The sequence below is a fragment of the Ambystoma mexicanum genome, chromosome 6q (genome assembly GCF_040938575.1).
Source record: "Ambystoma mexicanum isolate Mex_15411 chromosome 6q, UKY_AmexF1_1, whole genome shotgun sequence".
Lineage (NCBI taxonomy): Eukaryota > Metazoa > Chordata > Amphibia > Caudata > Ambystomatidae > Ambystoma > Ambystoma mexicanum.
Window position 1 is genome coordinate 1,580,466,803 of NC_090937.1, and position 25,512 is coordinate 1,580,492,314.

At 48.4% G+C, this 25,512-nt stretch overlaps 1 protein-coding gene across 1 annotated transcript in view; it reads left to right on the forward strand.

The window, feature by feature from the left end:
• Positions 1-1,716: 1,716 nt before the first annotated feature.
• LOC138516856 (sepiapterin reductase-like) overlaps positions 1,717-25,512 on the forward strand; it is a 217,543-nt gene continuing 193,747 nt past the window's right edge. Inside the window, exon 1 of the mRNA XM_069632300.1 lies at positions 1,717-2,137. Coding sequence (XP_069488401.1) covers positions 1,786-2,137 — 352 coding nt within the window. The 5' untranslated portion in view covers positions 1,717-1,785. The remainder of the gene's footprint in view (positions 2,138-25,512) is intronic.

Sequence of the window (25,512 nt, forward strand, 5' to 3'; positions counted from 1 at the left end):
TGCTCTGTGTCAACAGGGCATTGCATCCATTAAGCATGGATGGGAGGAAGGTGGGACTATTAGCAGTCCTCCCTTTAGAAATGTGAAAGGGAGGCAGTGAGAAGGTGCATAATGCTGTATCCTTTATGACATAATTACTAAACCCAGGGGGGATTTGTTAGGCTCACATTAATCTGCATGCAGATTGGGGAGAATAGAACTAAAGCCATACTCCCATTGCTCAACATATTTCTAGGACAATGTATATAGTGTATAGTTAGTTTGCTATAAAAGGCTAGTTTATTATGTAATGTGGTATGCTTCCAAATCATTGCTATAAATAAAGTATTATTTAAGCACATGAAATGCAAATCAACAACTTAATAAATATCTGTATTAACTAAACCTGGGAAGATGAGCTCAGTTGCTTAAATTGTCCAGATCCTGGCTTCACCATTTTATCAAAGTGTGTGATCCTGGGCAAATCATTTAATCACACTAGGACTCATTCGAGTGTGGCGGTCTTGAAACAAGGGTACCAGCACCCTTGTTTCTGGACCGCCACTCTACGAGTCTGCCTGCAGGGGCCGAAGCATCCGGCAGATCTCACCGTGCCGGGTGCTTCGCCCCGGTAGGCAGAGTCGTCACGGAAGCAGCGGCACAGTTAGCAAAGGTCCCGGTACTTCCGTCTCCTACTCCCATGGACGGGAATGGGGAGTTACCAAATCCACCGGCTGACATTGCACGGCGCGCACCATGAAGTCAGGTGGCGGATTCAGTGTTTCCGGGTCAGCTGCTTAACGTCGACCTCGGAGTGAGCCTCACTGTGTCTTATTTGCAGCTATGCAAGTGATTCTGTACCATCATAGCTTATGTTCATATATCATGCTATTATAAAAAAAAGCCTAATGACTATAGTGTTGCTCCATATATAATAATAGTGTATTTTGGGATTTTGCACCACAAAGTTATTTGCCACTTGGCTTACTTATGGTAATTTATTCTAAAGTCACTTCCATGGTGCCTCCAAGTCACAAAGACTGATGATGCGCCTTGCAATGTCCCTTTCTGGGAAGTCACTCTGTTGGCGCAATCCATGTGCAAATGAGGAGGTTTGCATGTATTTTATTTGTTACATGTTAAAATGTCCATCTGCTACTACTGTTCCCAAAAACCAAAAAGGTAGATTAGGGCAGGGGTGGGTGGTTTAAGGTGGCACGAATGAGACCGAATGGAATTGTGCAAACTGCATTGGGGGGTGGGGGGTGCTGTGGGGTGGCGGGAGGTGTAGGGCGGTAAAAGGACTTTTTTTCATGTCTCGACCCACCCCCTCACTCTTGCAATGCTGGATACTCCCCTGAGTTCCATCCCTGGACATCCATTGTGGGGGGGCGGGGGAGGGAGGTGGCTGGGGATTAACATCAAAAGGCCAAGTACAGCGCATTCTTTCTTTTTCAGTATATGGTGTTTTTAAGAAATATGTTATTCCCGCTTGGCTAGGAACCACGAACATTTCTAAGACGGACATCAGAATCCGGTCGAACTAACAACGGAGAGCACAGGCGCAAAAATCGCGCACTCCGGGAATATTTCCGCAATGATGCGCGTGCGCTGGTTGCGCGTGGAGCGCCTATGCGCCGTAGCTTATTATATCCGTGCCTTGTCCCTGCTCGGGGAGGGAAGGTGGTATGTAAATAACGGCGAGGATTCGTGCGGGAATGGGAGGAGGCAGGTGTCGCGGACCCTCCTACCATGGTGCTTACCCTCCAAGCGCAGCAGGCTGGCAGCAAACGGCTCAGGTGAAGCATGAGGGCGGAGGTCGAGCAAGGGGCAGCCAGTGAGGCAGTACCTCCAGATGGTGCCCGCACCCTGGGCACCGTGGCCTGCGTGCTGACAGGCGCCTCGCGGGGCTTTGGCCGCAGTCTTGCGCTGGCCCTCTGCCGCCGGGTGAGGGGCACCGGTTCCTGCTTCCTGCTGCTTGCCCGCTCCCGGGAGGGCCTGGCCGGCGTGGCAGGGGAGCTGCGTGCCGCCTGCCCCGGGCTTGAAGTGAGGTGCGAGGCCGTTGACCTTGGCACTGAGGAAGGGTTGCAGAGGGCGCAACGGGCCACAGGAGAGCTGCCCCAGGGCCAGGAGAGGCTCCTGCTCATCCACAATGCAGGTAAAGCAGTGCAAAGCCAATTCGATCCGTGCAAAAAATTCCATGAATCGGGCCCCATGTGTGCCAACCTTTGATTTTCACTACGGCGGAACAAACTTAAATCCCCCCACCTCCCGCCTCCCCCTTCCCCCACCCCCGATTATGAGCAAACCACAGAGCTCCCTAATCCTTCCCAGGTGCACAAAGGTGCATTTTAGGACACCTTTTACAAAAGCAGTACGAAAAAAGCTAAAGATTTTATAGTTTGATCTCAATACATGCTATCGCAGAAACAGTCCCCTAACCGACTGTGCTACCTTGTAGCTTTCTGCTTCAGGGACTACCACTGAACTTTAAAGGAATTCAACACCGCAGGTCACTAGTGGCGTCTCTAGAAATCCATATTAGAGGGGGACAATGCAGCGGGCACAAATAGAAAATGGGGGGTAGGGGGCATTGCGGGCTTATTTATTTATTTTGGCTTTTGTTAAGCGCGCCTAACCCTGAGGCATCTGGGTGCTGATCGTAGATCAAATTAGTTTCTAACGGGCCAAACTGGTTTAAGTAAACATTTATTTTAACAAGCTGGTAAAAAAAGGTGGGTGACATGCAAGTTAAGAGTCGGTTCCAGATAATACAAGCTTGGAATCAAGGCACCACTATACACCCTAAAAAGTGAACCCCTGTCCACCTGTTGCAAAAGCGCCCAGACAATTCCCAAAGCATTTAGTCTACAAGCGTTTTGATGTGTGTATTTCATTCGACAACATTTTATGGTCATTTGTTGCTCTAGCTTTAAAATAAAGTAATACAAAATGACATAAACAAATTAACACTCTGCAATCACCCCCTCCCCCCCACTCTTCATTTGTATCTGGTACCTTCAAGGTCCAACCCACAGCAGCCTGCACATCTGCCAGCCACACGTACATAGTACAAAGCCAACACGATAGTACAACGGTGTCCTTAAAGTGCTTTAAACTGATAAACCATAACAACGTTATATCCAAGCGTTCTCCATTATTTCAAGTTTAGCATTATTAATAAACATATTTTTATTTAGTGGTTCATTGCGGATACATCCTCATCTAAGTGTTTGAAATAAGTGTTATAATTAAGCAATAACCCCCATTGGCGGGGGCATTACGGAGCTAGGTAATTCCCCGTGCCATTTAGAGGCCTAGCGAAATATGTTGGAAAAGGGGGTGGGGATGGGGACGCGTGCGCACAGGGAAGCACTTACCTTGGACCTGGTGTTGGAAGATGCCGGCCTCTAGCTCTGAGGAGACTCGGAGCAGGGGTTTCGTCGTGTGGAAAACCCCCAGTTTTGAGCCTCTGGATTGGCTGGGATGCCTTCCTTCTGCTTCTCACCGAGGAACTTATTACCCTAATTAATAGCAGTATAATATAAACTGGTCTTGTGTAGTGCATCTCTGAAATTTGTGGTGGCATTGTGGTGTATGGTTTTGATAAAACAGAAGAGAGTGTGATGAGCCAGTCATCCAAGAGCATTGGGGCTGGTAGGCTTTCATGTGGTTTGTAGCATGACACTTGAGTGTGTGTTCTGTCTAGAAAGGCAACACAGACAATTTAGTAGATTGCAGCCTCCTCCCCCCACCCCTTACTACCCTCTCCCCAGCACTATCTGAAATGTCGTTGGGCCTAGTACGATAGCCGCTTGTTTTGTTCCTCCTCTCCCTTTCTGCACCCCTCTCCCTCACCTTTTGTTTTTCTCCGGCTCTACCAGAAATGTCGTCAGGCCTAGTACGGTAGTCGCCTGTCTGTTTCCATTTCCTTCCAACTCTCCCCCTGCTTTCCTTATCTATGTCTTAGCTCTTGCACTATCTGAAATGTTGTCAGGCTGAGTACGATAGTTAATTTCACATCCTAACTGTTCATGGCCTGTAAGAATGTCATTGTATTTTCCCTTGTACCCTCGCTAGCCTTGAAGCGCTTTGAAACTCATTGTCTATAAGAGCTATATAAATAAACTATCATATCATATCACTAGGGCCCACTATTTGATAGAGCCAAGAAGGTAGCATGCTGTGCGATCAGCTCTGAGCTGCTGCCCAAGCTTCCCGTGTTGGGATGATTCTAGCAGGCATAAATCTGCCGGGTGCATTATAATCGCGGTTTGTAGTTGGAAGGTTCTGGTATACTGAAAGGTCGGGGAAGCGCAGGTGCTTTGGCGATCCTGAGGAGTCCTGTTAGAATTATAGGGTTCGATTGAATTGGTAGTCTTCAAGTTTTGTTCTTATCCATCTTGATTAGGCGTTGCTACTGTTCTTTGTTCTGTTTAATGGGGATTGTAGTGTGTGTCAGTCTTGCGTGCAATGGGGAGAAATGGTTGTGGTGGGGCTGACTTGAATGGGTTTCTGATCCCCAGGGTGTCCTGGATTTACGTGTTGTGTGCACGAATTTCCCACATGTCTGTGAGTCTGAACAGAATGTTTCAGTCTCTATTTGGTCCCGTTTGTGAGGGCGGTGCTGTGATTAGTCTTTGTTTCCAGATTTGTAATGGCTGTTATGTTATTAAAAGCCAAGTAGCCCATCTCTTGGCAGTCGCAGGACCCTGCTGGTTCATCTGAGTGGGTGGGTTTTACGAGTCGTAGCGTGGGGTAGGTAGAGCTTGAAAGTGCTCCTTGGTCCAGTCTTTACAGGGTGCTGGTTTGTATTTTGCAGTCTTTTCTGAAGAGGAGGCGATCGACCTCTGTACGGGGTCATCTTGGCATTGAGTTCCATAGTTTTTTGCTAGGAAAGAGAAGGAGGTTCTTCAAGGTACTCAAATTGAACAGCTCCTAAAGGATCAAGGGCCAAGAACGAATTCAAATGTGTAACTTTAGGCTGCACTCAGAGGTCAGAGGTGAATGCTTAATTAGTCTGAAATAATGCAGCTCGGGTGGGGGTTCGGGTCGGAGAGGGGAGATTAGGTGTAGTTTGCAATTTCTGTACCTATTCCCTATCAGGGAGGCTTTCAGTTCACCTGCCCATACTAAGCCTAATTATTTCTGTTGTATTCTGGGGCGGGGGTATTTTCAAAAATACTGCATATGTAGCAATGAATATTACCTTTTGTTAGCTGGGCCCTTCTACCCACCCACACTACTTCTAAAGGATTTATCTTGCTTTTTATGTGCACATTGATTGTTGCACCATATTTGTAATTATGTGTCAGCAGAGCCCACTGGGCCAGCTAGAGTGACGACGTAACTGTGTTTTAGTCCTGGAAATAAACCAATAATATGGGCAATGGCTATGGGCGCTACCCCACTGCTTCTTCTGTAAACGATGTATAATAATATCCAGGAAAAAAGCTCTTTAGTGGTGTCATGTAGGGGTTTCAGATGTTCAAGTACTTGCTTTCGGGACATTTAATTCAGTATTTCTGTACTTCTATTCTAGTTTTCATTTAAGTCTATAAATCCCGGTTTAGAAGTGGTGATGATAAGAACTGGTTTACCATCTCACACCTGAATGGCTCTAATTTGAGATGTCTTTAATCTTCCTGCATGTGATAGTCACCTGCAGATAATTGTCCTTTGATGAAGGCAGGCAGTTTGTGATGTATGGCAAGAGAAGGGATACCTTTAAGGAGAAAACGACAACCATAGTTCACCTAATGGCATGCACCCTGCAAGAGACACTGTGCTTTAAACTAAAACATACATCACACTGGGTCTAGCTTCAAATAATAGGTAGTTAGAGGTGGTGTTTAGAAAAAGAGACATCACTCCCAGCACAACTTCAAATAATATGTAGTTTGACAAATTGCGGGATTCCGTCGCTTCTCTCCAGAGGGGAGGCTTTCCCTGTGAATCTAGGGAGGTGAGCCTGCCATGCTATACCCTCCCTAGGGAGGGGCAGAGGCTTGCGGGGCCTCACATGGAGAGACTCCCTCTCTGGGGACAAAAACACCCATTCTTATGAGTTACTCCTAAACCACATATCATTAAACCACCTTCAGTGGCATCTAATGAAACAAGACATGAAGAACAGACTAAAATCTTTTATTGTCAACCAAACACCCTGATGATGTCTTTGGAGAAACATCTGGAGAAAAATCTAGAAGAATGACTTTACCACTACTCCAGGGGAATCCCACGGCAGTGTCAAAAATATGAGAGGCAGAGACCTTGAGAGCGAGAGTACCTGGGAGTTCCAAACCATATGGGAGCCTAACGCTGAAGGAAACTTGGTCGAGCTGCACCCGACCAGGGAAAGAAGGCTGTGCACAACCTCCAAAGTGGGAAGGTAGAGACGAGAAAAAACACAAAAAGCAAAGCTGGATGCAAAGCATCCTGAATCTAAGCAAGCCAAGGGTAGTGGCGTAATGGTAAGCAAGTCACGTAGGACCCGGATATCCATGAATAACGTTGATACCACTTTTGGAAAAGTATCACAGAACGAAATGATGGAACGAAGCCTACCGGACAACAGAAGGGGAAGCTCCCAACCTGTTGGAAGGCCCGTTGACTCTATCCTTGAAGAGTTCAGGTAAAAGGGAACGCAAGAGAACCAGGAAGGAAACTGAAGATAATAACTGGAACGCTCACACTCGTCCCAGTCAAAATCAAGTGTTAAGACTGTCTGAAGAGAGTGAGAATCATTACTGGTACGCTCCTACTCGTCCCAATCAGAATCAGGTATAAGGATTGTATGACAAGAGAAAGAATGCTCCTACTCATCCCAGTCAAACCCAAGGGTCAAGAGTATATGAATAGAGTAACAGTTGTAATTGGGACGCTCAAACTCTTCCCAACCAAGGTAAAGAATGGACATTGAGAAAAGGGGAAATCTTGAATCAATATAAAGAGAAAGACAGCAATTTATACAGAGGTGGCAGAGAAGGGGTATTCCCTAATAAAGCGAAAGGAAGTAGAATGGAAAGAAGAAGAAAATGAATAAAAGACACTGTTGAGACCTTGAAGAACACGGTATCTGAACTGTATGATCTGATAAGAGCAGTTGCGAAGAACTAGCTGAAGATATGCTGTTGAATTGAACATGGTGGAGACCGCCTTTCAGGAGAAGGGCAGCATTTGCCTGTGCTTTAGTGGTGGGGTCAGAATAGGTTAGTTTGGACAGTGGACTGAACTTGGTTTGGACTCTCACTGACGACTGATGAGCACCTTAGATTCGCTAGGTATGCAATACCCTTAATTTATGGAAATCTATGAGTTTTCACTATTCTTTTACATGAGATTGAAAGCCAGAGTCTGTGTTCATCTGATCCGCCACAGTAGGCAAAGGCAGTCGGTTTAATGGATGTCGTATCACCAAAGGTTGCTGAGGTGGTAAAGTGGACAACTGCCATTCATCTTATTCTTTTAAAAATGGGAAAAATAACCTCACCCCCCCCAGAGATTTTTCCAGTTTCTGGCTAGACATTCTAAATGAGACTGTGCGGCGGCAATGTGGCTCTAGATTGTTAGGAAAGATTTCCATTTATGGGTAATTTTCCCTCCAGTTGTGAAACCCCCAACTTGTTGCTGTTGTCTGACCATCCTAGCCTGAATTTTGCCAGTGGAGCTCAGCCTTCTGCTGTACTCCGCTGGGCTTTTGCTCATTTTCTTATGGGGAATCTGACCTGCCCTTCAGACTGTCAGTACTGGGAGACTTTTTTTTCCTTAGTCTTTCACTTCTTTGGCAGTTCTTAGCAACCTTTTATCAGTGCACAATGTACCTTCCAGTACAATGCGCTGGGGTCTCTTTTTCATTTGTAAAGCCCTAGACGATTGTATAAGTGTGTCCAGGACAGAGCTGGTGGCAGCAGTTACTTTGAAAGCATTTTTCACTTTTTTCTATGGTCCAAACCGCGTTCACCGCATTTGGCCCAGGACAGTGGCCAGTGCCTTAAATGGCCATGTCACGTGGTCCTTTGTTCTGTCCCTTGTCCATGTTGTCCCTTTGCCTTCCCCAGTTCGAGCAGACCCGGGAAATTCCTTATTTGGTCATGCAGACCCCCAAGCAAACCAAAGCTTACGCAGGCTTCTGCATGATTTATGTGTGTGTGCCCAGGAAGTGGGCTGGAGCTGTCTCGTTCCAATACAGATCCTGGGTCCCAGGATGTCTGGTGTGCTGGGATGACTGGGGCCACCGTGGTCCGTGGTTGGTCCACGTCTGGGATGGCTGATTGTGAGCAGATCTCCCATTGGTTTCTGTTCGTTTTGGCGCGAAGGAGACTTTGGATACGAGAAGGCTCTCTACAACCATTCCATGTTGATCTTCTGAGTTTACACCGAACTTAGTAAAGGAGCCAAGTATCCTGAACTGAAGAAGCAGATCTGTGGAACCACTGGTGACCAGCTGGAAGGTTTGGCACCCTGATCCCGCTGTTGTCCCCTCAGAGCCCCTGTTTCTCATCGATCATAGAAGGCCTGCCAGGGCACTTTGACCCGTTGGAGTAGTGGGACAAATTACTCTCGGTACCTCTTGCTTAATCTGCAAACGAGCCCCTTCGAAAGTGATCCTGGACCAACCAGTGAACTGACCAGCTCGTACAGGACCTTTGCCTTGGAACCGCCACTGTCTCGAGTTTCGACTTGATCCTTGGGGAACCATAAGCTCTAGGTATACGCACACTCCAGCTGAATTTCATACACCTAGGATTACTAGGTCTGGAAATAGGAGTATCCGCGTGAACCCGAGCCTATGCGGTCCCAATGTCGTCCAGCTGTGGTGACAAACTGCGTGGGTGCTTTACTGCTGTGCCCCCCTGTGCCCTAAAATGAGCTGCAGTGAAACTGGCCCGATTCCTTTGCCACTGTCCCGCCACGGACTAGGGTCCCGGAACGCAGCCCATTAAAGCCAGAGGGACACGCCACTGTGGTATACGAACATGCGAACGAACTGGACTAGCCTGGCGAAGTTTGGTCTGGACTGTGTCGAGGGTCGGTAAGTACTTGAAACCCTTACCGGTGGCCCCTGGCGCATGCATAGTTTTTACGCAACAGTGTCCCCCCAAGGGCCACTCTCTTTTGTTAAGGTAGCCTGTGCTACCATCCTATTCCCGATTCCTGGATATCTCCCTGCCCTCTTGCGGAGACCCTCCTTGAATAGTGGAACTTTATTCTTCATCACCTCACCCACCTTCCTGAGTCACTACAGCCCCTTGAAGAGACCCGTTTAGAACAATCAAGTGCCCGAGCACTGCATGCACTTCTGAACACAAGGCTCCACACTTCGTAGGGACTGGGCTGACTATTAGTTAGGGTTTGAGCTGTTTAAGGACTGCCTAAAGTATATTTACACTGTACGACTCCTTTCTGTTGCAGGTTGTGGATCTCTACTTGTTGAATATTACTTTAAACCAATAGTTAGTGTAAGTATGTTTCCTATTGTCGTGTTGTGTTAGTATTTTTAACATAACTGAGTTTAATCTTGTGTTTGAGTTAAAAGGCCTTTAATAAATGTATATGTATTTTTGCTATATACACCTGACTGAGAGTAATTTGTGATGTTGTTTGCTGTGTGTGCTAATTGTGGACTTTAGATCCCCCTCACCCCTCCTGAGGCCTAGTCTTGACCGCTGCCATCACTACCCTGATTGGTCTGCCTTGTCCAGAAGGTTACCCTGTTCCAAGAAACTAGGCTGTCCTTCTGAACCTCTGCCCGCCAGGTCAGAGTTCAGAAATCCGTCTTAACAGAAAGTAAACACAGCTGGCTTTAAAGTCAGTTGCATGAGCTGCACTGTTGGTGAAGGAGTGATTTTGAGCACAATTAGGCATCCATGTCTGATGAAGAATTCTTTGAATGTTGAGTTACATGTGCCAAGGTACAAAGCTACCAAGGTAGCTCTGCAGGTTGAGTTGAAGGTGCCGAGTTGCTGTACTAATTCATTTGTATAACACGCTCAATAACGGAGACCAGTCTGTTGGAAGCTGGCTGTAAGTTATATGACATTTTCCAGTTCCTCAGTAACAATGGGTGTTGTGAAATGCAGATGACTCACACTCAGGGAGATATTGGTGGGGGTGGGGGATTTCTGACCACATAGTAAATCCCAAAAGTTGACTCCCATGACCCACAGCTAAGTTTCCGAAGAACTGGTGTCCGCATAGTAGAAGTATTTGCTTTTGATTGAGTAGTTTCACAAGCAAGTAACCCCTTTGGATGTATAACCCGCAGTAAAGCTCACGGGAAGGGGCACACACGTCAGGGCAGTGGTACAAATAAGTAAACACGGTTTAAAAAAAACAGTAAGTTTAAGGAACATGAGTTACTTTCAAAATGTCTTTTTTTTTACGGTTGCATATGAATTTTGTAAGCAGATCCTTTAGCAAACAGTGTGTGGGAAGCCTGCCTTTAACATAGAAGAGCGCCACCCCAATGAAATTCATGGCCCATCTATTCCTGTGGTATGTGCTTCAGGGCAGAAAGAACAGGCTCAGCAAACAAAAAATCATTTAACTGCTGGTGGAAGGAGCACTTTTAAGACTCCTGTAAGTGTTCTTTGCCAGGGGTTGGGGGAGGGGAGGGAGGGCAGGCCACCCATTAGGGGTGAAAAGCAGCAATTAGGGGCAGCAGGACACTGATACTGCTCAAAGTCACTGCATTACCAACAGTGCCGTCATATACCTGGCTTATGCTTTTATATCTCCAGCAGCATTGCCGGTATTCACAGTCTCATTTGGGAAGTCTAGTTTATTTTTTATTTATTTATAGCATTTATGTAACGCCCAGACCCTTGGGTAACACAGCGTTTGTACAGAAGATACAGTAAAGCATCAAGTAGCATCTAAGACTTGGATACATTAGTCATATTTGTCAACACAGGCACGTTTTCACAAGTCTCCTGTGGAAGGGTTCATTTCTGATGGAAGGAGCTAGAGTGTTCCAGAGGGTGGTGGCGGTGGCACAGAAGATAACACCTCCTGCTCTGGAATGTTTGCATCGAGCAGTGACCACTGAGATGTTGTTGGATGATCGCAGCACACCCGCCTGCAGTTTCTTTAGTAATGCTGTTGTTAAGGGACAGTGGAGCTTCATTGTTAATGCAGCGGTGAGGAATAGACTGGGTTTTAAAGTCAATACAGGCTTTGCTGGGCAGCCAGTGGGCATCGCGACATGTTGCTGTGATGTGGTCAGTGCGTCGAAGGCCCAGCGCTGCGCGCGACGCTTTATTTTGGCGCAGTTGAAGCTTGGCAACATTAGTTGCTGATGTGCCCTTGAGTAGGGTGTTACAGTAGTCCAGTATGCTGAGGATAATTCCTTTTTTAATTATCATTACGGCATTTTCTTAGCGCTGACTTTGCTTCAAGAAGCAACAGAGCGCTTTACAGAGGTATACAAAAGTACGGGTGCATAACTGAGTGCTTTTCAGAGTTAACAGCAGAACAGGTATATTGCGGGGGTAGGATACAGAGGGGCATAGAGGAGGGATACAGCAGTAGCGGGTTGGTGTGGAGGAGAGGGGTGATGTGATGGCCTAGGTGTTGAGGTGGAGAGGTTCCTTGACAAGGTGGTTCTTGAGTTCTTTTCTGAATTGTAGGAGTGTGAGGACGAGATTGGTCCTAACGGGGAGGAGGTTCCATAGTCTGGGGGCGCAGGCAGAGAAGGCTTGTTTTCTGGTCGTTTCCTTTCTGCAGCTGCAGATTTCCAGGCTGCACGCGTCCTGGCTTCTTGTGGTGCGCTGTCTGCCGGAGATGCAGAGTTTCTCCGCAAGGTAGCTGGGTGGAGGGCGCAGCAAAACCTGAAGGTGATTCTTGCATGCATTGAAGGTTGATGAGCCCTGGGATGATGTGGTTGTATCTGCGTAGACCATTTATGAGGCAGGCAGCCACATATAGGACACTTCTCAGGAGCACAAGGTAGACCTTCGAGAAGTGCAATGTCCCTATCGAGGTGGGCTATGACCAGTGCTTGAATGACAGATCTAAAGCTGTCCGCAGGGATGAAGGGTTTGACGTTTCACAGGAGGGAAAGTAGATACCAAGCTGTAGCTATGTGTGTCTTGAAGGAGAGGTGTTTGTCGATGTGGAATCTGATCCAGGGGAGGCATAGCACCCGCCTGGGATATCGGGTTTGGTTGAGCACTTGATCTCTGATATCAACAGTTATTTCCTGCAGTCTTCTGCAAGCACTCTTCATATTCGTTTCCACTGGGTTCTGGAGATCGCCTGCTTCGCTGACCTCTTCCCCCTGCTGTGAGTCATGCTCCGAGATGCTTGATCTCACTTTCATGTTGCATTCCGCTTTGCCCGGGGCCCTCCTACGGCTGTGCGTGGTATCCCAAGGTCTTGCAAGCCCAAGGTCTTGCAAGCCCTAAAGAATGACGTTAGGGCCACGTTGAGGAGCACGTGTACTGGGTTCTCCTGTCTCATGGGCTATGTGGAACACTTACTGATTGTTTTCATGAAGTGTTCAGGGTCCCTGTTAGCCAGTGGCCCGCAGGGCATTATTCAGTGGTGAGCTATGCCATAACTCTTGAGAAATACTGTAAAGCCCTGCCGCAGAATGGTGGACTGTTGTCGGATCTCATTGACTCCATAAAAGCCATGTGTTGCAAAGAGGTCTTTCAGAACTGACAACACCATTTCTGCTGCCAGGAATGCCTTCAATTTAACCTTAGGGTATTGGGGGGAGTTCAGGCGGTGACCCAATCTCTTCTTAGAGCCCACCAGGGGGCTTGGGGTCCCCTGGGGTGACTCTATTGGAGGAGGATAGGGTTGGACCAAACATGTTCCCATGGCTATATTTTGGTCTAACTCGCGCCTTGGTGTCCAAAGTGGGCCAGTTGAACCACCTGAGATATGGGATCAGGGGTCATCACCAGCTGGGAGTCTCCGAGAACAACGCCATCAGGGACTGCGAACAGATCTGCTCTTCTTCAGAGGCCTTGGGAGAAGGCAGTGGCTGTGGCGGTGCAGTGGCAGTGTTCACATAGAAGGTTCCTCCACACTTCTGTTGTTAACTAGGCTAATAATATATGAATTCCTTCATGAAATGCTGTGGATCGAGGTATATCTTGGAAAGACATTGTTTTGGGAGCAAGGGCCCCCTATCCCCATGAGTATGTGCTCGTCTGCTCCTTCATCTATGCCCATGTTGGCGGGGTGTGAATTGGCCAGATGTCATGACAAGTAATCCACTGGGTTATAAGCTACTGCTCTGAACTCGGGCAAGCCACAGTACGTAGTTCCGGAGTTGGAGTAACAAGTGGTCCAGATAAGATTTCGAAGTGGGAGTATTTTACTCCCTGTTTTTTAAAGTTGGGAGTGAAATGTTTATTTAAGGAGTAAAAATGTAAGTCCAATTCACAAGGGGCGTATTTTATAAGCGAATACAAATGTTTTAACTGGGAAAGGGAATTGTTTTTGCAATAATTGTTTCTTTGAACCTAGTTATTCATAAACATTAAAAGATAAACGTTTACCTTTTCTGATCAGGCAGTAATAAGAGTAGTTTCTTACTGTGGTACTACGTGCACTTCTGGTTCGAACATATCCGTGTAGGCATTGGGAAGACACTTGAAAGGTATAGCGCTAGTGGTATTAACTGACAGTAGCAGGTCCAAATGGGTCGAGTACCTGGGCATTAATAGCAGTGCCTGGCAAAACCCTAATACCTAACACAAGCAAAACATGATGGCTTTTCCAAGGCTTGTTTTTAACAGGACTTTAGTGAAGGACAAGCAGAATGCTTAGAAATCTAGTGGCTGAAGGCAGGCCCAGTAAGAAATGTTTTATTGCACAAGTAGCACATTTACAACTCCAATGAAGCCATTAACTGCCAGAAGACTGCTTTGAAAAAACACTGGTGGGCACTGAGTGCATAATGTGATGGTAAGGCTCGATGAAGCTGGCTCAAAAAGGTCAATGAGGAGGTGTTTTGGGAGAAGTAGGAATGGCCATGGGAATTAGCATGACCATGGGTCGTCAATGGGTGGGCACATAACCTCCCAAACACCTACAGACTGTGTCCCTCCTCCAATGCCATTCCTCCCTTTACTTTAATCCAAAACTAACAAGGGTATTTTCCAGGAGGCTAGTAACCTTCACAACTAGTCACAAGCGCCCATGGGACACACTGTAATGCTGCTCTTTTCAGGTTTTCTTTGTCTCACATAAATTAAATTGTCACATTAAAGTAATTGATATTTGCCAAGGGTGAGTGAATGAGTTTCTTTTTGTCCTTCCAAACACCCCACCTCTTAGTTCTGAGTAATGACCCGTTCTGTCAGCGGTATCAAGTCCTTAGGTTTCTCCACACAGCCTGACCCACTGGCTGACCACCTGATCACAAACTCATCCTCTGTGATCAGAGACACATTCATCAATATCAATTTATGGTTTCCAAATAGACTTGTAAGCAGGGGTGGGCTGGCCTATACGGAACTTTGGGGACTTCCTGGTAGGCTTCTGCACCCTGGGCCTCGTGTTCCAAATTTCCTCAAAGGAAAAGGATTGGGTTGCTGGGCTTGGAAATGTGTAAGATGGGGCATCTCTCAAAATTATTTCCAGGGCCTCTTTTGATTTCAGCTTTCAGGCACCCATAAAACGTGTCATGCTTCAACTAACTTGCAGTTTGGATACCTATTGCACACTCTGTAAAACTGATCATAAATGAGTTTTCGCAGCACCTCAAGACTCTTTGCTCCCTAAGAGTTTACGCCTAACAGATGTGTTCACTCGTTTTTCTGCTGGTGTTTTATTTATTCCGGACATCACAAAAGAACCTTTTCCCTATCCCATGTTATTGTGGTGTTGACAAACAGTACTGGGCGATAGGAGATGCAGGCACACATGTACTGGCACACACGTCAAAGTACTTAAGACAGACTGTGCATACAGGTAATGAAACACATGTTGTACAAACATGTGCATTGTGAGAAACTTGAAGGTGTCTCACCCGCTTGTCCCCCATGGATCTGTCATCCAGGTGGCCAAACGCGGCCATCGCTTTTGGATCCAGTTCCTGGGGGTGGACCAGCGGCAACAATATATGAAGAAATTTAAAGAACAGTGTGTGAAACGTATGTGACGAGCGACATGAATAGAATTGAAAACCAGAGCAGTGACTGAACTTTGGAGGCCAAGAAAGATACCATAGAAAGAGTGGTCCGGCGCCATATGGGTGCTCATTTGAAGGTCTCTCTTAGATATCCAACTGGTTGGCAACTGTGAAAAGGGAATTTTGAGATTGATGTGGTCCTGCAACGGGTCAAGCTAAACCCTGTGCACATTTGAAAGACTTTGATAGTTTAATGCGAACTGAAATTTGTCCGAGCCCAGCTGAGGGAGACTAATAGTGTAAGATGAAGGATCTGAGCCTGGCTGAGGGGCAACCGGGGTGAACCGTGAGTCGCTCGAGAAAGAATATTCTCTGACCATTGTGAAAAGGGGGACCTGAGCTCGGAAAGGGGGATCCACAGTAACAAGCATGATATAAAAGGGATCCCAGCCCGGGTGAGCTGGATCCAAGGTAAATTGCCTAAATTGAGTACTTGATAAGAGTAAAGGAACTTTGTGTTTTGTTTTGGTACATCAGGCCCTCTGAATCAAGAGACTTGGAGAAATAAATAGACTTGGGCACAGAAGGCCCTGATGCTGGTGAAGGCACTGTATCCTTGTGCAGAAGAAGCAAGAGTGTGTACTTTGCTTGAGTGTCCTGGGCTGAAAATGTGGGAAAGGGAGGCTAACAGCCTGAACATCCGGACATATCATTTTGTGAACACTTCTTTCTTTTTACACTACCCCACACTATTTGTATTTAGTAGTAAGGATTGGCAATAGGTTTTTTTTCGTATAGGCCATTTTATTTTGACGAGACTCCACCAGGACTGCGTTATTATTTTATGTTCGTAGCTTGCTACCATCTGTAGATTTAGGTTTAGATAGGCATTTATCACACCCTTGTTGAAGATAAATAAACACCCTTGAGCTGTGGTCTCTTGTGTCTGTCTTACTGCCGATACCATGCCTTCCTTACGGCGTACAGAAACACATGGGCAGACGGACAGACAAGGCAGCAAGGCACATTTTAATAAGTGCTTAGAAGGCAAACAGGACCTCGAAGCATTCGTCTGTACAAGTATGTCTGTTTTGAAACATCTGTCAGTCTGTGTATCAGTTGATATACCAACATGCACTGACAGCTGATGCATAGCTCTCAACTATTTGTCTCGCAAAGGCGGGTGAAATCACCCGATTTTGTTTTTGGTGGGTGAGACGCCCATTGGAATGAATGGGCGTGCAGGAGGCTTGGCGGGTGAGTCAGCCCATTGCAAGGCAGGTGACACCCGCCAAAAGCGGGTGAGTTGAGAGCTATGGCTGATGGGATTTGGTGTTAACCGGTCTGCACATGCACACATGTTACATACAAACAGACAATTACAAACACTGCAATTACACATGCACGGACACAAACTCAACACAAATAGGTATTGCAGCAGACCTGTGTTCAAAGTTGCCACAGACAGTTACTGATAGACTGGTGATCTAGGTCGGTAAGAAAAGCCGACTCGTGACAAGAGAGTAAATGCATAGTGGAAGTCACTACAGATCTATGCTCCAAACTGTTTTAATGGCCAACGGAAGACACTGACAGAAATGTACTACAGCTAGGCACTGACCAACCTGCAAACTCCACACTCAGATGAGGAAAGGCTGGCAGACCATGACATTGGTATGGAAAGGCAGAGCGTTTTGGAGGACAGGTGTTGCAGGCAGATTAATGCAGAGAAACAAAAACAAACAAGTACTAAAGAAAGCTTCCGGTAGACTCCATAGTTAAATACAGTTACGGTACACAGACATGCCATAGACAGCCACGCATCCGCCAGGTCCAGTTACAGCAAGCGAGCAGACTCGGCATGCTCACTGATCCATGGTTTGGTAGAACAACACCGCCCCAAAACATGCCAGTGCCTAATAGTACCCCACCCTGTTGGCTGCGTCCAACTGGGGGTGCCAAAATGGGATCTGAGCCCAAACGGCTGAACAGAAACTTCTGGCGCCAGAACAGCCACCCCAAAATGTCTGGCTTCGGTGTGGCTTTGTGGAGTTTAATGATACAGACTGCAGTGCCATCTAGTGGAGGAAAACGAAAGTATTTTTTAATTAATAAATGCTGTGAAAACCCTGCATTAACAATTATATGCAGTGGAAAATGAAGTGTTCTGTATTTGCAATAATTAAATGCGTAAAAAGGCACGGCACACACCTTATCTGGATGCCTGGGAGTAACCATCTTTCTAGCCTGATGGGCTAGAGGGGCTTGTGGTCAGTGACAATGGTAATCCAAGTGTGTATCTAAGTGTGTAGAGATGAAAGTGGCGATTACCCCTCAGAACCGCCAAAGCTTCTAGCTCTATCGTTGAATAACATTATTATGTGGGTGTACGTGCCTTGCTTGCATAGGCCACCAGCTAAATTGCACCCTTCTGGTCAAGTTTTAAGAGTACTGCTCCTAGACCTAATGTCAAGCATATACAATGATCTCGGGTTGTCTGTTAGGGGTTAAAAAAATCCATCTTTTTTTGTACTGCCAGGGCACCTTTGTTGCAGTCAAATGCAGACTGCTCCTTAGCGCCCCATTTCTGCGCACAGTTCTTCATTGTTAGGGCTCGCAGTGGTCTTGTCAGCATTGCAAAATATAGAATTAATGGGCCACAAAAGTTCACCCTGTAGAGGAATCAATACCTCGGAAGGTGACGCTGATGGATTAGCAGCTTGGATATCTTGTATATTCTGTGTGTTGACCCTGAAACATGAACTTGAAGAAGTAGCATATTCTTTGCATAAATGTACATGTTTTTGTCCAGCGTGAGCACATGCTGTTTGAGTCATTGCAACACTATAGATAGCTGGAATTAGTGGTCCATCTCTGACATGGAATAGATGAGCACGTCGCCACTGACATGTATCATCCCAGGGAGTCCCACCAGCACACCTCGTTTGGTGGCTGCCAAGACTCCAAAGCTCAGCCTCTTGTATCTAAAGAGGCACGCATGTGATGACAATGTGAGGATTTGTCAGGATTCTTCGTTGCGTGGTACCTTTTGATACCTCAATTTCTCCTGTGTCGTCAAGAACGTGGTGGAACCTTGCTAGTCTGTGAGGATGTTGTCCGTGTGGGGCTGGGGTGCTTTTCACTCCAGATGCCCTGATTTCTATCCTCATGTCAATGCAGATTCTTACTTTTCCGGGCTGTTTTGTTCACGAGCACAGAAGACTGTGAATGGAAGGCTGGGTAACTTCAAGGTCGAGGCTGCACCACGCTGCACATGAGTGCGTGCAGGAGCTGACAGGCAAAACCTCCGCGCTCGCCGGAAGATGCCAGTAGGGAGAGGAAGGTAATTATGTGTGTGCCGGTGAATGGTACAGTGTTAATTTTTCCCCTGTTGTTTTTTGATGTGGTTTTGTCGTGTTTTTCTCAAAACCCCCATCGAAAAACAGGGGAGTGGGTTGGGGAAGCCTATATTAGGGTTGTGGGGGTCGGGATTAGAGTTTCATTAATAGGGGGTAGAGGAGCTTGGGGGAGTACCCCACACCCACCAGAAAAAAAAACTGCATTTTCTTTTAAAAAACAAATCTATCGGCACACATTTTTTGGAAAGAATGACTGGTCAAAAATTAACATAGAAACACGTGTGTGTGTGTGTGTGTGTGTGTGTGTTTTTGTGTGTGTGTGTGTGTGTGTCTGTGTGTGTGTTTTTGTGTGTGTGTGTGTGTGTGTGTCTGTGTGTAATGCTGAAACCCCTATTGCAACACCTACTCTTACAACATATGTAGGTTTTTTGTTTGATTTGTTTGAAGTTTTTTTATGAGACTCCCTGAAGAAGCGGGAAATCTAAATCTTCAATTATGTAAAAATGAAGTCGTTTTGATTCATATGAGCGTACTTTAGTGCTGTTTGATAGTGGTGCAAAAAGAACACGTTAACGGTGCCTGAAATTCTAATTTTTTTAAATGCCCCGCACTGCTAAGATGGAACCGCTTACCATCGAAACATTCATATGGTAGGTAATTAGGCAAACGTAAGGCCCGATTCTGAGTTCGGGATAAAAGTTGTATGGAAAGCCAACATTCTCCCGCCAGTTCCGAGCCCCACCATTCTAATTGAATGGGAGATGTCCTTTCCAGCAGCAAAAGTTGTTCAGTGGTTGTGAGGGCAGTGTTTGCAGCCGTAACACTGCGAGCATTTCTTTAAAATATGCCACCTTTCTAATTCACGAACGTGCCCCTAAACTGCAGAGAGAAATGCTTTCATTATGAAGGGAAAACGTGTACAGTAGATGTGAAAGAAACCTCACAGGTGCCGAATTTGAACTCCCTTTTTTTTGCATGTAAAACTTGGCTTTTGCTAGGAGAATCGCCTTGTAGTACCTACCTGCCGGGCATTAGTGAAGGTTGCTAGGTTGTCGGGCCGTAAATCAGACACATGCAAAAGTCAAGGCCTTTATGGTGTTTTTTTTTAGAAATGTGCTTGCTGTTCCTGCTTGGAACAATACATTTATATTTGTACACTGAATTGGCCGGTAATATCAATTGGGAGCACAGCCGCAAAATACCCGTGAGCCCCCAACACCCACAGACTGGGACACACACGTCTGCTCTGCTCGGGCTCCCCGGTCGCACAGCTGCGGCTGGCAATGCCCCCTTTATTTATAATGCACGCAGCGGCGTGCAACGTCACGCAGTCGCAGGCGCTCCCCTTAAGGGGACAGCACCACACTCCTCCTTTTTCATGAGGACAAACAAATGTGCATCAAGAGTTCCAACAAAAACCAACAGCACATCAAACAATGCAACTAACCGTCAAACCGTGCAATTAAACAAAAACATCCCTCAGCACCCCTTTATTCACAGCCACCCTGGATCCCCTTGACAACTACCCACGGCACCGGGACCACTCAGGAAACTTGTCCTAGGACATAGTCGGTGAGGAAGGGTGGTTTACCTCGCCCAGTCCTCTGGGGGTACCTCCCGCCGGCCTCCAGCACGGGCGATCCTTCCGGTGGCTATCCCCGGGCTGGGGGCGGGGGAGAGGAGGCGTCACCTCCACCCTCGTCAGGGACTTCCATACTTCCTTGTTCCTGAGGCGGATCAGTTCTAGTGTCTCCTAGTCACTTAAAGATACTCACATTCCTAGCGACTGCTGATCTCCCGTCCGAGGCTGTCACCATGGACCTCTTGACGGCCACCACGTCCAACGTTTCGGGTTTATACGGGAGTGATAGCTTCCTGTGGGGGTGCCTATTTCGTATGAGCACCTCATCCCCTGGTTCTGGGCGTTGCGGGCAGAGCCCTCTCCTCGCATTCTCCTGCTCCGTTCGCAGTATCCGATCAAGATCCACCTGCTGGTCATCGATCACTCCAGGCTCCTTCTCGCCCACCTCGGGCAGTAGTCCTCGAGGACACTGTTTGAAGAGGCCTCGGCCGGGGCCACCCCCATTGATGCATGGTCAGTGGTGCGGTAGACTCTCAGGAACTGATATAGCGCTCTTTGCAGACAGCCCTGCGCTATCCGGAATGTCTTGTTGAGAGTTCTCATCAGCCTTTCCGCCTCACCGTTGGCTCTGGGCCAGAGCGGGGTTATCTTCCGGTGTTGAACCCCATACCCGTCCATCAGTTCTGAGAAACGCTCACTCTGAAAAGGTGCCCCATTATCCGAGCACAGGGTGTGTGGAAAACCATGAGAGGCAAATACTTTCTCGAGGGCTACGACAACATGCTAAAAAGCCACAGAGTCCACAAACTCCATCCCCGGGTAGTGTGAGTATTTGTCCACTACCACCAGGAAATGGGTGCCCAGTGTGGTGGACCCGAAGTCTGCATGCACCACCTCCCACGGTCGCGTCCCTCGAGGCATGGTCTCAATCGCCATCTCTCCTTGTATCGGGGATGCCGCCTGACACCAGACGCAGGCGGACACATATTTGTTGACCCTCCGTTCCAGCTCCGGGAACCACACCTTGAGGCGTAGTCGGGCCTTGGTCTTCGCGGCCCCTTGATGTCCCTGGTGGGCCAGACTTATCACCTCACGTATCTTGGCCTGGGGCACGGTGGTGCGGTCACCCCTCAACAGGAGGCCCGTGTCCGAGAACGACAGTTCCTCCTTCACCTTCCACAATTGTTCAAGCACCACCTTGGCCTCCTGGGTGCATCCAGCCAGTGATTCGAGCACGGTTTTCCGTGACCCGTACTGCATCGCGGTCTTCAGGATTTGAAAACACTCGTCATGGGCTGCTGCCGTCACCAGGTCCTCGAGGGGTATGGCATTCGGGTTGGCCGCTTCCACCACCATCCGCACCTGGTGGTCCACCTCCTCAGCACAAGCGTCCGATGAATCATTGTTGCTATCCCCGGGTAGCGGGACAGGTAGTCCGCCGCATTGTTAGCGCCGGGTCTGTATACTAAGGAGACACCATACTCCAGGAGTGCGAGCATCCACCGCTCAATTCTAGCCGGTGGCTTGGACGAGGACCCCGCCAGAATGGGAAGCAGGAGCTTGTGGTCCGTTACGACCGTTACAGGGCGGCCCAGGATGTACAGTCTGAAATTCCTGCACCCCCACAATACAGTGAGAGCCTCCCATTCAATCTGGGAGTAGCGCTGTTCGGTGTCAGACAGCGCCTTGCTGGCATACGCTACCGGGCGAACGCTCTCATCCAGGCCAATTTGCGTCAGTACAGCCCTCAGTACAAATGGGCTTGCGTCCACAATGATCTCCAACTGGAGTGTTGGGTCGAAGAAAGCCATAGTGTCTTCGGCCGTGCGGACGCCTTTGATATCCTCAAATGCCGCCCGCTCGAGAGGGCCACAGTGCCATGCTGTTTCTTTTTTTGTGAGGGCCCTCAAGGGTTCTGATCTGGATGCCGAGTTCAGGATGAACCGACTACAGTACGTCACCATACAAAGGAAACTCCTCACCTCCGATACGTTTTCAGGTGGTCGGGCCTCTTTGATGTCTTTTACTTTCCTTGGATCTGGTGATACACCCCCCTCTTTAAACACGAATCCAAAGAATTCTATCGTCAGACACAGAAACTCGCACTTTTACCTGTGGAGCGTCAGGCCCAATGACTGCAGTCTCTGAAAGGTCCTGGCCAGCTTGCCTAAGTGGTCCACCTCCGTCTTGGAGAACACCAGGATGTCGTCGCTGATGTTGAGGACTCCATCCAAGTCAGGTTAGGGCACCCCTGATGATGTTTTGAAACACCTCAGCTGCTGATGACACGCCGAAACTCTGAGTCTCTTGTACCTATACAGGCCTCTGTGTGTTGTGAAGGTCGTTATGTACCTTGACTCCGGATGCAGGAGGACCTGGTGGTAGCCAGCCCGGAGGTCTAGCTTTGAGAAGAAGCGAGCCCCTTGCAACTCCACAACAATGTCATTGATGGTTGGCGTCAAGTGCCTCTCTCTCTTGATGGCCTTGTTGGGTAGCCTCATGTCGACACATATCCTTACAGAGTCCGGTTGTTTCGGTTTTCTTGCCACCACTATCGGTGACACCCATGGTGTGGGACCCTAGACCTTCTCAATAATGTCTAAGTTCACCAGATTGTCCAGCTCCTTGTCAACTTGTTCCCTGAGATGGAATGGTACCCTCAGATGTTTCAACGCCACGGGCTGCACAGACTCGTCTATGTGCAGCCTCACTGGGTCACCAGCCATTTGACCGATTCCTTGGAATAAGGCAGAGTACTTGTCCAGTAGGTCATGGATGTCCTCCAGATAGACAGAGTAAGCGAAGCTCACTATGCCTTGTTCACGGCCACCACACATCTCGGTTGTTGTCTGTTCTTCGACGTTAGAGCCCCCACACTTGACACAAAGAAGATGTTCTCCTCCTCTTCTTCCTCTTCCTCCGCATGGGCACCTTCCTCTCCCTGGTCTACCTGTGCCACATTAGTTGGGCTGGCTTGACGCAAGAACCCCGATCGAACTGGGCCCCTGGACACCATTACGGGTAGGGACTCCTTCCACACACGAGCATAGTGGTCAACAAGGCCACACCGTCCACAGGTCCTTCCTGCCGCAGGGCACTTGGTGGGCTGAGGCAGGTCATAGCCACACTTTTGGCAGGATTCACCAGCTCTCCCGCCCCTGTCCCAGATGCTGGTCCATGGCCTTCTGGCGTCTCGGCCACCACACCCCACCGTACACACCTCTTCCCTCTTCACAGTGCGTGTTCCAGCCTCCATCTTGGATGCCCTTACCTCTGAAACTTTATGGCAGCGTCCCAGTTCAAGGATGCGAGTGAGGATGATACCCGGTTACCTCAGTATCTGTCGCTGTAGTTTTCCTGATGAACAAGCATGTATCAGGAGTGTTCTAATCATGTCATCCGGGTCACCCCACACACACGCCAAGGAGAGGCATTTGAGACGACCGTAGAAAGTGTCCAGCGTCTCATCTTCCTTCTGTCGGGCCGACAGCATAACAAACCTCTCATAGTCTGCATTGGCAAGCGGTAGGAAGTGATTGTGGAGGGCCGTTTTGGCAGCCTCATAAGAGGCATCAGTGGTCTGAAGCGACTCAAAAATCTCCTGCACTGCAGGCCCAGCAGCGTACAGCAGCGTCGCCAGCTTACTGTCGTCGTTCGTCTCCATGGTGGCCCTGAAGTACATGTCCAAACGGTCCACCCACCGTTTCCACCTGGGCCCCATGCTGGATGGGGGGCCCAAGACATCAAACTCTGGGAATGGCTGTAGCGCCACAGGGGTCTGAATCTGCGCCATGGCCTGGAGCACCAGCTGTGCAACCGGTTGTGCCTGAGGTTGGGGCTGGACTTGAGGTTGCTGTTGGGCTGCAGACTGCCCACCGCCCAGGTCAGCAGGTGCACTCATGGGTTAGAGCCCAGGCACCCCCAAATTGAACCGGGGGCCGCAACTCACCCAGCCAGCACAGGCCCAAAGGGGGGGTAAGCCGTGGAGTGCACCAGTCCAGACACACAAATAAAGTCAATTGTCCAGACCTGATGATGATGATGCTGATCAGGTGTTGCAGGCCACAGAGTCTACCAGTCCCAAAACATGCCTTTGTACACAGCAGCAGGGCATGATGATGATGGAGATGATGTAGATGATACACACCAACAAATTCCATGAAGCATGATGATGAAGGTTCCAAAAAAATTGAGTAGGGAGGCCCAAAGGAGAAGCAGGCCTCAGCAAACCTCTTTGCTCACCTCCTCTCTACTCGACGTAATTCGCCCAAAACATTTAAAAAAAATCAAGATGTGGGCATCAGTGGACAGAACTCTCTGCCCGCTATCATAATATCCCAAAATATGGCTTGGATGTCAATCACGGGCCAAAACGGAGCCCCACTACGGGGCTGCGGCACGGAACGAATGAGGATCGTCATCCGCTCTGAATAAAAAAATTGTTTACTCAATCACCGCCGGGCCCGGGCACCTCCGCGTGCTCGTCGCCACTGTTGGGAGTCTGTGGATGACCCCTAAAACGATACCCGTGAGCCCCCAACACCCACAGACTGGGACACACATGTCTGCTCTGCTCGGGCTCCCCGGTCGCACTGCTGCGGCCGGAAACGCCCCCTTTATTTATAATGCACACAGCAGCGTGCAACGTCACGCCGCCACGTGCGCTCCCCTTAAGGGGACAGCACCACAATGCTCATGCGCTGGCTGCACGTGGAGCGCGCACATAGTCCTTGTTATGTGTTGCAGCAACATATTCAGTGACGTAGCACGCCACAGCTAAATGAAATAAAGATGGCACAACGTGCATGCAGTCACGAGCGGGGGAGGCCAGTGAAGACATACCTGTGTCTCTGTCTTCTTTTGCGTGCTGCTCATATCGGCCTAGCCCGCGCTCCCCCACCCTGCCATGTTCACCGGAGAACACAACAATCATGACAAGGACGTCCTGAACGCAGTTCTGCTGTCTAGCGACCCACGTGGCGGCCATGAGCACCGCAGCGCATGCGCTCGCTCATGTGGCACGCCACTGCTATGCATTTCATAGGCACATCGTGAGAGTCTCTGAGGGACAGCGATACATCTTCCATCTCTGGTATCCCACCGGTAAGAGACCTCTGGAGTCATTCTCACCACACCACTTCTCACCACCTGGTGTGAGGCAGCCATTTCCTCAATTTTTGGACACTCTGCTCTCTACCTAGCAGACAGCTTATGCACCACTGCGTAAAGTGGTCAGCCCCCATTAAGAAGTTTGTGTTCCCGCCTCCACGGCCCCAGTTGGGTGCGACACTCCACCGGGGAGTGCTCGTGCGTCCACGCCCTGAACTTGCCTCCATCTTGAAATCTCCCATAGCATACATGGCATGGAAGGGTTGCAGCTCCCCCGGAGTGCTCGTGCTCCATCTTAGTACAGTGTAGGGAGGACAATCAGTGACCCAGTATAAGCTTGCAGACAAGTAACATGTCGAAGGAGGATGAAGGTACCCCAGCGCCGCCCAGGG